Consider the following 14,512-nt stretch of genomic DNA (forward strand, 5'->3'; position numbering starts at 1 on the left):
TTGATGCCCGATGCAACGTACGTGGTTGCTACCTCGAAAGGTGGTAACACTCCTCGAACTCAGAGGTTCGAGATACGAGATGCACTAATCGACTGATCAATGTTGGCAGTTCATTCTCAAAAGCACTCAGGTTAAATCACCTGTATGTACATGCAAATAGAACACAAAAAAGAATTGACGTTAATTTTAGTCAACTGGCCACGATGCACGAGACATTGCGATACCTTTGTCTGGGAACGTTTAGATAACGAACTGGTAAAGCGATGTGGCTGGCGTCGTTCTGGCATTCGAACATCTGGTCAGCTAGTATTTCCATAAATGATTGGACAATACACTTAATTCGGTTCCAAATAACCATAGAACATATTCTTTACGTATTAATAAGTCAGGGAGAAACACTGAGAAGCGTCGTCGCTCACTAAAATGTTCTCACCACAAAGTAACGTTTTAGATATATATACGAAAAAACGATGAAAGACTTCTTAGTCCTATTGCGTGGGAAAGAAAAACAGTTCCCATCGAAGAAAGAACTTTTTTGCCTCGCAGAATAAAGTATAAATCGAAAAATAATTAGTCTTTACGAAATATACAGAGCGTCCACAAAAAATATTTCTATAACCTGGTGACGGTTATAACTTGATCTGCCAGGGTTCTATGTTCAAAAACCAGTTCTGTTCTTTCTCCCCACACTTCGTCCTTTTTTATCTCATGTTCTTTTGTTTAATTTAGTGTTACTAGTTATATGTCTTTATTTGTAAATTAAAATTGAAAATGCTGATTTTTTTAATTACGTAATTTGCAGGTCTTGGTTAATTAGTTGAACTGCTTATTTTCTAATATTTTCAGAGCAACTGCAAACATCGAATCCTTCCAGCTTCACATCCAATTTAAACGTAAGTATTCTCTCGGAATTCACATTCGAGTCGATAATTTCAGTATTTCTCGAGCCACTTTAATAAATGAATGATACAGTAATTAAGGAGCCAACATTAGATCAGAAAGGCGTGTTAACCAGAAAGTGTATACGGTGTTACTGGTACGAGATCGGTAAAACTGAAATATTTATTATGCATGACGTTTAGCCGTATTGTTAAGAGAGGCACGGTGGATCAGTGATTGACAGTCACATGTGGGACAAACGGCCCTTTGTTCTATATCACGTCATATGTGGTTGTTTAGACAAGATTGTACTCGTGGGCTCCTTACATTATCTTTATTCCATTAATTCTTCCATTCTAATTCAGTTGCATTTGCCAAGAATACGAAATGTCGAACTAAGAATTTAATTTTCTAATGGTCAAGGATAAACTATATTTCACTTTCTTTCACAAAGTTTTCAAGGCAGTATTCCCACAGATGTCGGTAAATGTCAGGAAGCAATGTATATGTCTATGAAAATCGAGGGCAAGTTGTAAAAATGAGTCTTTGCAACAAGTATTGGATTGCATGCTTAAAGTACGCAACAATGTAATTTCTTCCTGAGAATAAATACAGGAAGGCTGGTAGTCAGCAGGATTACCGACTGTTCATTGGGACATTCTCTCATCCCTACCTGATACCTACTGAAAGTCTCTTTAATACAAACTCAGAATCAATTATTCATTGCGTTGAATCAGCATGCCACACTATTATTTTTTCACAATGTAATGGTCTCTGGTGTATAAACTATAAAGTGGAGATTATTGGCAGCCCAGTGCCGAAAATTTTGTGTATTCACATAGCTAACAAGTAAATCAAAATGTACTTCGTCGGACATCCACGTGTTTTCAAGGAATTCAAGGATCTTCGTTTTCAAAGATTCAAGGATTTTCATTACTTTTGGCTAACAATGTTTCATCAGAAGTTCGTTGACTGTTGACATCGCTGTCCTTCAATGAATGGATTACCTGGAGCTTATGTGGATGCAGTTTTAAATATTCATGCAATATTATACCCAAACTCCGACGTGTTAATCGTAATGACTTTGCATGTCGTCGTGCAGGACGTTACAGACTTTGCTCGATTGTTGCATTTACTACTTGGATAGTCTGTAACGTATAAGTTAACTTTAAATACTGTGGCTGGAGAGCCAACTTGAAACATACCAGAACTGGGTACGTCAACTTGAAACAAGCCAATTCTGGCTGTGAAAAGCCAAACTTGAAACGTCAGGTTTTACGCTTTCGTTCGTAGCTAATGTCGCACAGGGGAAAGAAAGAGAAAGAAAAAAAAAATGATTGGGTCGCCGAAACTACTTTCTTTCTTATGCGAGATCGCGTATACAAATACTCCAGTTTTAAACACTAACGCCATCTCGCGGAAATCAAGAGAATCTGACTCGATGCAGGCCATAGACTAAAAAGAAAATAGCATACAGCTAAAGCAAACCAGCCCAATTGTCGACCATATTGAATCCATCAAAGGGATCGAGAATTGGGAAAATAAAAATGGAAAAGAAATAACACTTAACTAAGAGCTAATTGAGTAATCCTATCAAATAATCTCTTTGAGAAAATGTAACGCTCAAAGAGGATCGTTACAAGTCTCTGGAGTTCGAACCGTTTTTCTTGGTCTTATATAGTTTAAGTTCAATATTGATCCCGTTTCTTCAAATCTTTCCACGCATTTCTTCATAGTGTGAGCCGACGGAACCATATCAAGATGGCACAGTTGAAAATGGCGCTAAAATTCACGCTGTGCAACTTCATAACTGTCATTGTTTTTGTAATATGCTTTCACTGCAAAAGCGCGTTGCTCCCCTGACCAGTGCTCCATGGCATCGTATATGCTACATTATCATGGTCTTACAGCGTTGTAATATTCAACAATGACCAAGTACTACACGATTCAAAATCTTCCCCTTCCGTGCACCACCCTGTATATTCTACGTAATTTTCAGAGGCTTCTATAATTCAAGAAATAATACTTTTGATATATCATCCGTGTTTATTTGACTGACGTTTAAACGCACTGATTGCGTTCATTTTCAGTTTTACTATTTCGGGAACCTTTTGTAGAATTCGTGTGTAATTCGTACAACTCTAAAGATAACCACGGTCAGTGCGTTTGAAACCTCAGTCAAATAGAACAAGCATGGATAGAATATCGAAAGTCTTACTTATTAAATTCCTATTGTGTTTATTAAAATTAAAAGGTGGATTCAAATTTTTACAATAAACACTGATTTTGAAACTTGAATTTGTTTCAGGCTCCAAAAATGGCTAGAAGGAATCAAATGAGTAACTCAATCTGTGCTGGTAGTTCTTCTAGCTATAGTTCTCCTGGTAATACAACACAGGCACAATGTACAAGAGTTAGTTTGGCTGCAGCTCAGCGAGGTGTGGCGTCGAGCATTACAATGCCTAAAAAAATCGACATACCGAATGACACTAATTTAACGCAACAGCGTCAGCTTCAACCATGGCTACAGTTGTCTGGAACACTTAGTAGCACTCTACAAGAACCTCAACCACCTATTCAACTTGGTGTACAAGTTTCTGGCAGTGGAGCTGCAACTCAGAGTCAGAGTTCATCTCGAATAGTAGACCCTGAGACAAGAAAATTCATTCAGCAGCGATTGTTGTTACTGTTGCATGCCTGCAATTGCCAAAGGAGAGAGAGTCAAGCAAATAGTGAAGTTTGGCAGGTATGTTTACCTTTCCTTCAATTATTGAAGTTCATATACTGTACATGGTGTCTTAAAAGTTCCTGACATAGGGTAACTCTGGTATTATCTGAGCTACAACAAAATTTAAGAGGAAAAACCGTCTCCAAATATGATGTTTCCAATCTAAAGTGAAGAAATTTTGTACACTTTTATGCGTTCAGTGTTAAATGAAAATGCAACATTGTCATTTACCTGGACCCACAACATAAGTAAATACAGTTACTGTTTTTTACGCTAACGTGTCGATGGCCAGCCCCATTTCAAACAGTAACTTCATTCACTTATGTTGTGGGTCCAGGTAAATGGCAACGTTGCATTTTCATTTAACACTGGGCGCATAAAGAGTGTACAGCCCAAACGGCTCGTCGATTTAAATAAAATCGTCACTTTAGATTGAAAATATCATATTTGGAGACTGTTCCCCTCTTACATTTTGTTGTAACTCTGATAATAAAAGAGAGAAAAAATCTTTTCCTGGAAATAGTTTTCAGAATAACTACCTAGGTACTACAGCTAATGTTGGAAAAATTCTCTTATATTCTATGATAAATAGTGTCTGTTTAAATAAATAAATCACAAAAGAATGGCTACGATCGGATTGAATTCTGTTCGACCTGATGAATTCAATAATCCAGGTAGAAAAATATTTGTCTTTTAAGGAACTATTTTTCTTTTGAAATATCATAAAAATATTTATATATGCGTAAAGCACATATATTTTTATAAACAATAATAAAATTTGATCAAATAATCAAAAAGTGTTATGAACGAAATAGCCTTGACGAATTTTCAGTAAGTCATAGACGAAGTTATAATTTTCATTATTTTTTATAGAAGTAATATATTCAGTGATGGAAACGGAATCATATTTTTTGTTCTGTATTTTGAAAAGAATTTGACGCCAACAACTTTACTTATCGTAATGGTAGATCTGAAGTAATTTCTTTTGTAAATGCAAAGAACAATAATCATATAATGGAATGTTACGTTGGCGAATAGTGGCTCACATTCTGGTTGCAAATTCGGCAGTCAGGAAAGATAAAATGAGTTTAAGTTATACTGAGGGTGTTATCCCCAATGGATAGTGTGACAGAATTGTTATTGCTTTCCTAGACGCTATTGTGCATGTGCATACAATTTGAAGCTTAATCTGAACCTTAAACTCGTAATAATATTTGAAAATATGGGATCTTAGTTTTTCGTTTTCAACACAACGAAGAAACATCAGCTAAATCACATACAGCTCGTGCTGCCTTACATCACGAAGAAAGTTCTGTCGCTTTTTCACCTACCACCTTCGAACATCAATATGTCACCTAAGATGTATGTGGAAGATCAAAAAATAGTCCCAGTCACCATCGAGTCAACGTTCTGGAAAGCCATGGATTCCATCACAGTAGAACTTGGTAGGCCGTGAAGCGGAGGAGGTATCAAGTGCATTTTTGCACCTCTACTAGGGATTTGAACTGGTGTCCTCTAAGGTGATTGTCCAAGGAATGGAACAGGTGATAATCGGACGGTTGCAATTTCCGAGGAGTATGGCGGATGCAATAGTGTTTCCCATCCAAGGCGTAGAATGGTGTCCCGGGTCATCCTAGCCACGTTATCCTGTAACAGGAGAACCCCTTTGCGATTCAGAAGTGCTGGCTCGAGTTTTGAGTTTTTCTTGAACACGGGTAAACTGCTGAGAGTACAAAGTTGCATTGATGCTCTCACTAGCTAGTTGCAGTTCCCAATGTACGATCCCGCGAGCAGTCCACCAAACACACAGGAGGACCTTCTCGTGCAGTGCAGGTTTCGGCTGTTTTGGAACCGGTTTATGGGATGCTAACCAATGATGACGGCGCCGTGGATATTCATATAGGATCCACTTCTCATCACATGTCAACACCCTGTCCAGAAATGGCTCGTTCCTCAGACGAGACAGCAAAGAAACACGGGTGTCTGCTCGCGTTGCCTTCTGGCCCGGAGTCAAATCATGTGGGATCCATTGACTTAACTTATAGTGCTTCCCCAAGTTGATGGAGGTTCTGCCGAATGGTTTCTCCACTCACACTGAATTGTAATCCCAGTTCCTCACTTGTCTGGCCACTGTTCGCCTCAATTGCTGCCTAAAGATCTCCATTTTGTACATGTGTTGGTTCTCCGGCACGTGGTGCGTCTTCGAGTGTTTCGTCACCGTCCTTAAACTTGTTAAACCACCTCTGCGTTGTTCGCTTGGTCACGACACTCTAACCAAAGACCTGGCATATCTTCCGCCCCGCTGGAACGGCGTTTGACCCCAGTTTGAACTCGTACATCATAGATGCCCTTATGACGCTCTGTGGAGGTCCCATGTTCACTCTGTCCTTACCCACGTTCACGGTGTAACTGAACTGCTACAACCAGGTAGTATGTTGTATATACCCACACCAACAACTGACCTTCGCCTTATCTCCATATGGTGTGAGAACCAGTTGAACACAGACCTCCACAAAAAGCGACAGAACTTTCTTGGTTACCTTTAGAAATATAAGTTAAAATCAAGTAATAGATTTAATTTGGATATGTTTTCATGAAAACCATTTCTGTAAAGTTGTTTTGTCACATTAAATCCAACTCATTTACTTACCTGTTATTAGTAATAGCGAAAGATTTGTTATTAGATTGATGTTATCTCTAAAAAATATTAATTATTTTTGTTACAGTGTAATTTACGTCACTGCAAGACAATGAAAAATGTCCTAAATCACATGAGGACATGCCAGGCGGGGAAATCGTGTTCAGTTCCACATTGTTCATCATCTAGACAGATTATTTCACACTGGAAGCATTGTACGCGCAGTAATTGTCCGATTTGTTTACCTTTCAAAAAAATCTTTCAAGATCAAAAATATCGTATATGTGAGTACTTACTTATATTTATTAGATTTGAGTAAAGTAATGGTATAGAATAGATGGAAGTAGAAATGAGTGTCTTGCAATATCGAAGCAATATCATTGTCTGTGCTGTGTAAGTAATGAAATCAGCATGTATCAGTTGAAGATACTTCATAAATAACTTGGAGAGACTGAGGTTAAATCCTTACTTGAAAGAAATAAATAGAAATGAAAGTGTGTTGGTAGAATTGGGAATTCCAAGAAGTGCCATGCTAATATTGCTGCATAAAAAAGGATTAAGATCTGTCGTAATTACAGACCAATAAGTCTTCTTCCTAAAATGTACAAAGTATTTTTAAAGGTACTGATGGATTGATTAGAAATTAAATCTTGCCGAACCAAGAGAACAAACTGAACTTAGAAATTAGTCACTTAGATCATATTGAGGTAGTAAGAAAACTGATAGAACAGTGAAACGCATACCTGTTATCCTGATGTGTTTCGTTCATTGATTATAAAGAGGTTAACACTTCAGTTATCAATACTTTTCAATCAAGTTGTGGCTAAAACGTTACTGATACAGTTCAAATATCCAACTGTTTGGCTGTGCAAAGACGGTAAGAATAGGGTGACCATACGTCCCATTTTGTCCGGGACAATCTCGCTTTAGGGGCGTATCCCGGCCGTCCCATCAGTAAATGGAAGAAAGTAGTATTTGCCCCGTTTTATGCAAGTGAAAAAGTAAATAATAAACCCAGCACTTTTAGTCCTTAATAACAAATAATAATGAATAATAACAAAGAGGCAAGAATTGAACTGAAACTCCTTTCAGTAAATATGATCTATAGTTGGTAGTACTGCTCGCAAGGCAGGAGAGGTTTTACCAGTTGTTTAAACTTCAGCGAGACTTTCCTTTTTCATAAGTATCGAATTACTTGACCCAATGTAATATCAAGAATTCGAGCTAGGTCAAAGGAGCAAATGCATGCAGCATCATGTCCTACTATATTATAAGTTAAATACTGTTTATATTTTATAGTTTATATATATTATGTTATATTACAATATAATTGTATTAGGTTTTGCTAAGGTAAACAGAAACTAATTTACTTACTGACCTTTTTCTTATTTTTCATAATTTTTAAAAAGCCGGAACCTGTCCCGTTTTCAGCTGGAAATTTTATGGTCACCCTAGGTAAGAATCGAGAGGGAGGTACTATAGGGTGTGTTGTTTCTTTCTACAAACGCGCACTTCTGTTACATATTACTGATTTCATTTTTTTATTTTTTTTATTTTAACATAACTTACACGCGTATAAAATCAAATAAAACTATTCACACAATAGAATAGTCTACTGATTTTTCTAAACATTACTATGCAGAACCAATATTGTTTCACAAATCCGATATTTCGGGGTTCGATGATAGGAGTTTCAGGCTACGAAACCACACTACTAAATAAATCTGCACCGTCAAGTAAACACAAATAAATATAAAACATTATATATATATATATATATATATATATATATATATATATATATATATATATATAGTTAGATAGATAGATAGATATAGATATATAGATATATAGATATATCACGCTAAAATCACATCATACACTAAATCTAAACTCAACCTTTCAATTTAGTTTATTTAGCCCGTCTATTACTACATATCGTTAAAAAAAATGTACAGGGTGCGGCACGTAAAACCGGCCCGTAAAGTGAACACATAAAATGAAATGTAATGTATTGAATATGATTAAGTACAACACATAAATGAAATGTAATGTATTGAATATGACTACTCACCTTCACAGCAGGTGCTGAAAGTGTCCTCCGCCCACTTCAACACACATGTGAGCACGATTGAGGAGATTCATATATACCCTTGTCAGTTCTTGTGTTGTAATGCTATTGGTGACATCCTGGATCCTGGTCTTGAGTTCTTCAATTGTGTGTGGTGTTTTGTCTCCCGAAACAAATTCTTTGTTTTCACAAAAGATCCAGTGAGAATGAACCCTTCAACAATGGCAACACGCTCGGGTATCGAATACGGCATTATCACACACTGACACTCACCCGGCCTAACACAACGAGGCCTTTTTCTCAACTGGTTTCGACAAGTTTCACTGGCTGCGGCTGCACGTGACTGCTGCAGGTCACGTAAGTCGACCCGACCTCGACACGCCATCTTTTGGTAGGAAGGTAGATTATTTAAGTGTTGCCAAAAACACAATATACCAGAATATTACGACGGGCCGGTTTTACGTGCCGCACCCTGTATTATTGTAGACATGAGAACGACAGTACCTCAGAATTTTTATTCAAACCAAAATAATTAGGGAGAATCAAGTTTAATTTATATCAAAGGAAAAATGAAAATTACTTTCTAGTAGGGGAATTGTTCATCTTTCATACCGAATATAAGTCATGTGTTCTGCAATGTAAACACAGTAAATTAAGATTCTAGAAATTAAAATAAAAACATGATAAAGATAAGAAAAAAAATTAATAGAGCCATTACTTCTACATACTAGTTATGACATGCTATGAAACTTCCCTGTAGGACCAGCCAATGCACAATTTAAAATTCTATAGTCCCGAACTCCCAACGCAGCACAAATATAATTTCATACTGAAATATCCGTCACTTTCAAATTTAAAATTTCATTGAATAAAACAATAAATATTTTACCGTAGATCTGAAGAATTGCACTGCAACTAAGCCCACAACATATGAAATACAACTGCTATTTTAAGGTAACTAAATTTCTATCTCCGTTCAGTGAAGGTGTCTCCAGCTCAGCAACAAAGTGGACATATACTGGTGATCTCTCGACTTGGGCAGTCGACCACACGATATTTTCAGTGATTATTTCAATTTTTTGCTTACGAGAACAGACATCCAAAATCTTTGGGGATGGCGATTCAAGAAGTAGAATCTTGAACGGAATCAAGGTGGCGAAAGATTTTTGGTATATTCTGAGTGGTTGCAAACTGCAGCTGGGAATGAGTATAGTGGATAAAATAAAAGTAAATATTCAGTTTAATAACCCACAAGTATTGCCTTTGGACTAGAGGCGACAGATGATTATTGTCATTTAATGATTATAAAAGAATCGGTGCAATCTGAAAATGGGAAGAAATGGAAGTACACTCGAAAAAAAATAGACACAATGTACTCCATCACAAAATCATTTGGCCTAGGATAGAAAATGGGATCTCTTGCAGTAGAAGTAAACGCTTTGAGACGTTATTTTAAAATATCTTGGAAGTTTAGTGACTTCACAATTCGAGCCAGGGAATCCCAAGGGCTCCTTCCGTTAGTCTATCGCCACGATAGTGAAGGGAGTGAACTCATTTTACACTTTTGATCTTTGCATATTTACAAATAAAAATTAACCAGTTGAGAATGCTCCAAGAGCATTCCCAGAACGAACTTAAAAAGAATGAAGAGATGGAGCGGGAAGGATAACTGTTATTGTTCCTACATGTTTTACTTCTATGTGGGCAGTTTGTCGCCGCCCTTCTGTAATAATCTTCTCTTGCTTGTAAATGTTCGATCCGTTTTTATAAATTGTTCTTGTTTTTAGGTGTTTTGTACTGTCTAGAACCCAAATCTCGTCCTAAATGTGCCTATTTGAGATACCTGAAACAGTCATATGTGTGTGTCGTAAATTTTTGTAGTAAATTGTTTTCCTTCTATATTTATTGCTAGCTGATTGTGTGAAAACAGTGTTGTTTGCTCATTGTCTATGGGTATAGAGTTTCATGTACAATGCCTCATTGATTTTTTTATTCTTATTCCAGTCACGAGAACTGCCTATCTGGTGCCTTCGAGATGTTTAAGTTCGTTGAAAATGGAAGTGAAGTCAATGCCGCAGTGAAATTGAAAGTATAGGAGAGAGAGAGAGAGAGAGGGATTTGAAGAGAGAGAGAAAGAGAAGTGAAATAAGTATTTTCGATAGCAAATTAGAGATTCAGCAAGTTTTTGAGAGCTCCTCACAAATGCGAAACAGACTCTTGAAACATATAATGTAACTGTCGATAGTACAAATATTACATATATTATACATTTCGCACTGGATGCAGAAACGCCGCCCTAGTCATGTCTACCTTCATCTTGCTACCCAAATAATTTTTGTATCGTATATGTCGTTTTACCGTTATCAGATTGTCATGTGCTAATCTAGATATTTTGATTAAGATAAAATAATTGTACGGAGTATCCGAGAAGTCCCGTACCACTTGGGTTCAGTATCACAGAGGACATTGACAGAGTAATTGTAGTTGTGGTACTAGTAAGACTGCTTTCATGGTGACAGACAGCACTGTGTGGTATCGCTGCATTCAAGGCCACGTAGAACATTTCAGTTGTAAAGCCATGATTGATATGAATGATTGCAGTTACACAATTTAGCGATTGTTAGTGACATGTGTGTGTGTAGGCGTATAAACGATCACATACAGCAAACAATGAAACAGGTAATGGCTGCGTTTAGAGGTCGCTTTGGTAAAGACCTACCTCGTAAAGTAACCCTGCTTGATTGAGAGAAACGTACATTTACTTCAAGATGTGCCAAAGACAGGCTTCGTGAGGAAACATGTGCTGCCATCGCTCCCTCAATTGGGATGCTTCGAACTAAATCGCTTCGAAAAAGAGCAACAGAACTGAATATACAGCATTAAATGTATACATGACCCGTGAAAATAGATTTTCATATGAAAACATTTAGACCGATGTTTGTGGATGAATTATCTGATGACGGCATGGAATAGTGTGTTGCAGAATTTCCAAATGCTGTGTCTTGCTCAGGAATGGTATTTTCAGATGAAGTAATGTAGTCTACTGTTTTAAGCAAAATCCTCATTATGTTCAAGAGTTGAAACGAAGCCCGCCTCATGTTATGATATGGGCCAGGCGTGATAATTGTTCAGATTATGTTTTAAATTCTTTTTATTTATTTATCCATTGACGAATATGTAAATCGGCATTTTTATTTACACGTTTCAACGTGGTTAACACCTCAGCTCCAAGAGAAGGAAACCATATATCGTCTGTGGATACAGCAGGATGGGATTCCATCCCATTTTGCTCTTAAGGAGTGTAAATTCCTTAATAAACTATTTCTAGACCTCTAAATAGCAAGTGGCTCTCTGACATCTTCATCCGCATTGAAATAGTCCTCACGAATCTCGGACCTTACACCACCACACAACTTATTGTAGGGAGTAATCAAGTTACCTGTCTCTCGTCATCACTACAGGACAGTGAAGAATTTGGCAAAAGTGTGGAGTAAGTCTTTTGAAACATAACTCCTCAGATGCTCCACAACATGTCAAGGAAGACATCGAGATGCATACATTTGTATATACAGCACGATGGAGCACATACAAATCTACTGAACATAGTTTATATGTAAGTACTCAACTAGTATATACTCCATTATAAAATAAAATTGCATTGAAATTGCTCTCTGTGATACTCAAACCTAGGGTTACGGTAACTTCTCGGACACCCTGCACATATGAGAGAAATCAGTGTAATAGATGAAATGATAAAGCACACATACGAAGATAAAAATCTGGAAATGCGCACCGTTGCTATCTTAGTGGTGAGAGTAATACTATTTGCGTTTCCGATTTTGCTCATAATATTTTATTTTATTTATTTTTTATTTTATTTTTATTTTATTTTATTTTATTTTATTTTATTTTTTAGATAAACTCTCTCACTTTGTTACTACTGGCAGCGGTGTTTTGATACAAAATACATTTACTAAGTATTTGAGATAAGGAAGTACAACAGTATTGAAGATAAGTACAGGGTGATTATAATTGAAGTCCCACTTTCAAAATGCTGTAAAAAAAAATAGTCGGAATTACTTCAAATTTGAACCGAATATACTTGAAAAAAGGGGAAACGGTATGGCATAAGATAAAACGAGTTCCAAATTGTATCAATAGATGGCGCTGTAAGGGGCATAACGAAAGTGGATTCGGCTACAAGTGACATTTTGGATCCAAATACATGACTTTGGCATGCATTGCGCATTAAACCAACTGTACTGTACAATGTGCATGATTGTTTGGGTTTTGTGACGGAAAAATGACTTCCAAGTCCTTCAACAGTTGTGGAACTGTTAGTGGAAAGCCCATCACCACGGCAAGGTCGTACCACATTGGATGGGAAAAATCTGTTTTAATTATCCTTAGGCCTAAAACCGCATAAAAAGCACATAATGATTCCGTGTTTAATTGTCCTGGGGCCAAAAACTGCATAAAAAGCACATAAAAGCACATAATGATTAGGTTTTTAGTTATTCTTAGACTAAAAACCGCATATAGAGACGCATACAGCGCCATCTATTGATATACTTTGGAACTTTTTTGTTCATAGGTCATACCGTTTACTTCTTCAAGTATATTCAGTTCAAATTTGAAGTCATTCTGACTTTTTTTTTTTTTTTTACAGGATTTTGAAAGTGGGACTTTAATTATAATCACTTTTGTAAAGGAAATCAAAGTACACTTTCAAGTGAATACAGTATTATAAAGACTGACATTTTATAATGAACGAGTTTCTAGATTTTGTTTGTTTGTGGGCTGTGGTAACTGTTTTCATAGAATGCAGCAAGTTCAAAATTATGTTCTGATTTTGATATGAAATTTAAATCTTTTGAATACTTTTGAATGAATTTCTGAAAATTAGAATTTTAACTTACAACGGAAAGTATTTCAAATTTTACTGGTGTATATTCATATAGTGTATATATGTAGATAGTAAGAGCGTATGTTGTATTTGTACATGACCCACTTGACAAGTTTTAAGATATGTTATGAACCTTATTTTTATTATTTAAAAGTACAGGGTTCCCACTCGAAAGAGGCCCCACAAACATGTGTAGTAATTGCGCTGCGATTGCCCTACAAACATGTATAGTTTACATCGACATGTTTCGAGAATTTGTGAACCAGCTGGACGATAAAGAATTTATCCTCGGCTGGTATCAACATGAGGGCGCAACATGCCACACGTCTCGAATGACTATGGCTGAGGTCGAATCATTTTTCCCCGGCAGAGTGATTTCGAAAGGGCTGTGGCACCCAAGGTCACCTGATTTTTTTTCCTCTGAGGTTGCCTAAAAGGCAAGGTCTACAAGAACAAACCTTACAACTTGGAAGATTTACGAGAGAACATCATCCATGAAATCCAGGCAGTGACACCAGAGGTTCTGGTAGCAACATTCGAGAATCTGCAGCATCGTGTTCAATTGTGTTTACAACTCGAGGGCGGTCATTTCCAGCACCTTTTATTTTGATTCATCCCCATGAACAAGGTATGACATGTTCATTTCATTTCCTGATTTTTATGCAAAGCCTTTAAAGTGTAATATAAGCAAATGTTTGTGGGGCCACTTTCGAGTGGGACACCCTGTATTAGTGCTATGTCGTAGTTCAGAACCTGATAAATAATAATACAGACCAAAATCAGAAAAAATCATTGTTTGAAACAGTTTCGATAGAGACAACAGCTGAATACTACTTACAAACATAAGGCGAACCACTTTTAAGTGGAGTTTATACAAATTGTTCGAAAGTAATTATGTTACATGTTGTATTATATGTTTTCGTGTATCGTTACCTGTAGACTTCAGAATTTCTGAATGCTTTAAGAACTGAGTGAGAATGTCACTAACCTTTTTTTTTTTTATTCAAATTTTCTAGTCTTTTTTTTTTTAAAAAAATATGTACAGTAACCTCGTGTATGTCGTTCCTTCCGAACTATTAAATGTGGTATGTAGTTAATAATATAATTCAGAATGTTTTATATAGTTTATAAAGACATGAATTACATTTTGAGGTATTTTTTGTTCGTTTACTATATATCCATTTGCCTGTGTTTGATTTGTTTATTGTACTTCAATAAGAAATATAAGTCATGGGCAACAACATACATTGATACTACAAATACGTGTTGTTCATTGGATATTAAGGTGTA

General features: G+C 36.5%; 1 protein-coding gene across 4 annotated transcripts in view; it reads left to right on the forward strand.

Moving 5' to 3' along the window:
• The window catches only part of LOC145686686 (uncharacterized), a 61,425-nt gene extending 47,179 nt beyond the window's left edge, over window positions 1–14,246 (forward strand). For all 4 annotated transcript variants that reach the window (XM_081760220.1, XM_081760222.1, XM_081760223.1 and 1 more), the window contains exons 6-9: window positions 847–893; window positions 3,188–3,625; window positions 6,334–6,529; window positions 10,321–14,246. In XM_081760220.1, coding sequence (XP_081616346.1) covers window positions 847–893; window positions 3,188–3,625; window positions 6,334–6,529; window positions 10,321–10,397 — 758 coding nt within the window. In that variant the 3' untranslated portion in view covers window positions 10,398–14,246. The remainder of the gene's footprint in view (window positions 1–846; window positions 894–3,187; window positions 3,626–6,333; window positions 6,530–10,320) is intronic.
• The last annotated feature ends 266 nt before the right edge of the window (window positions 14,247–14,512 follow it).

The sequence above is a fragment of the Thermobia domestica genome, chromosome 5 (genome assembly GCF_964235325.1).
Source record: "Thermobia domestica chromosome 5, izTheDome1.hap1.1, whole genome shotgun sequence".
Lineage (NCBI taxonomy): Eukaryota > Metazoa > Arthropoda > Insecta > Zygentoma > Lepismatidae > Thermobia > Thermobia domestica.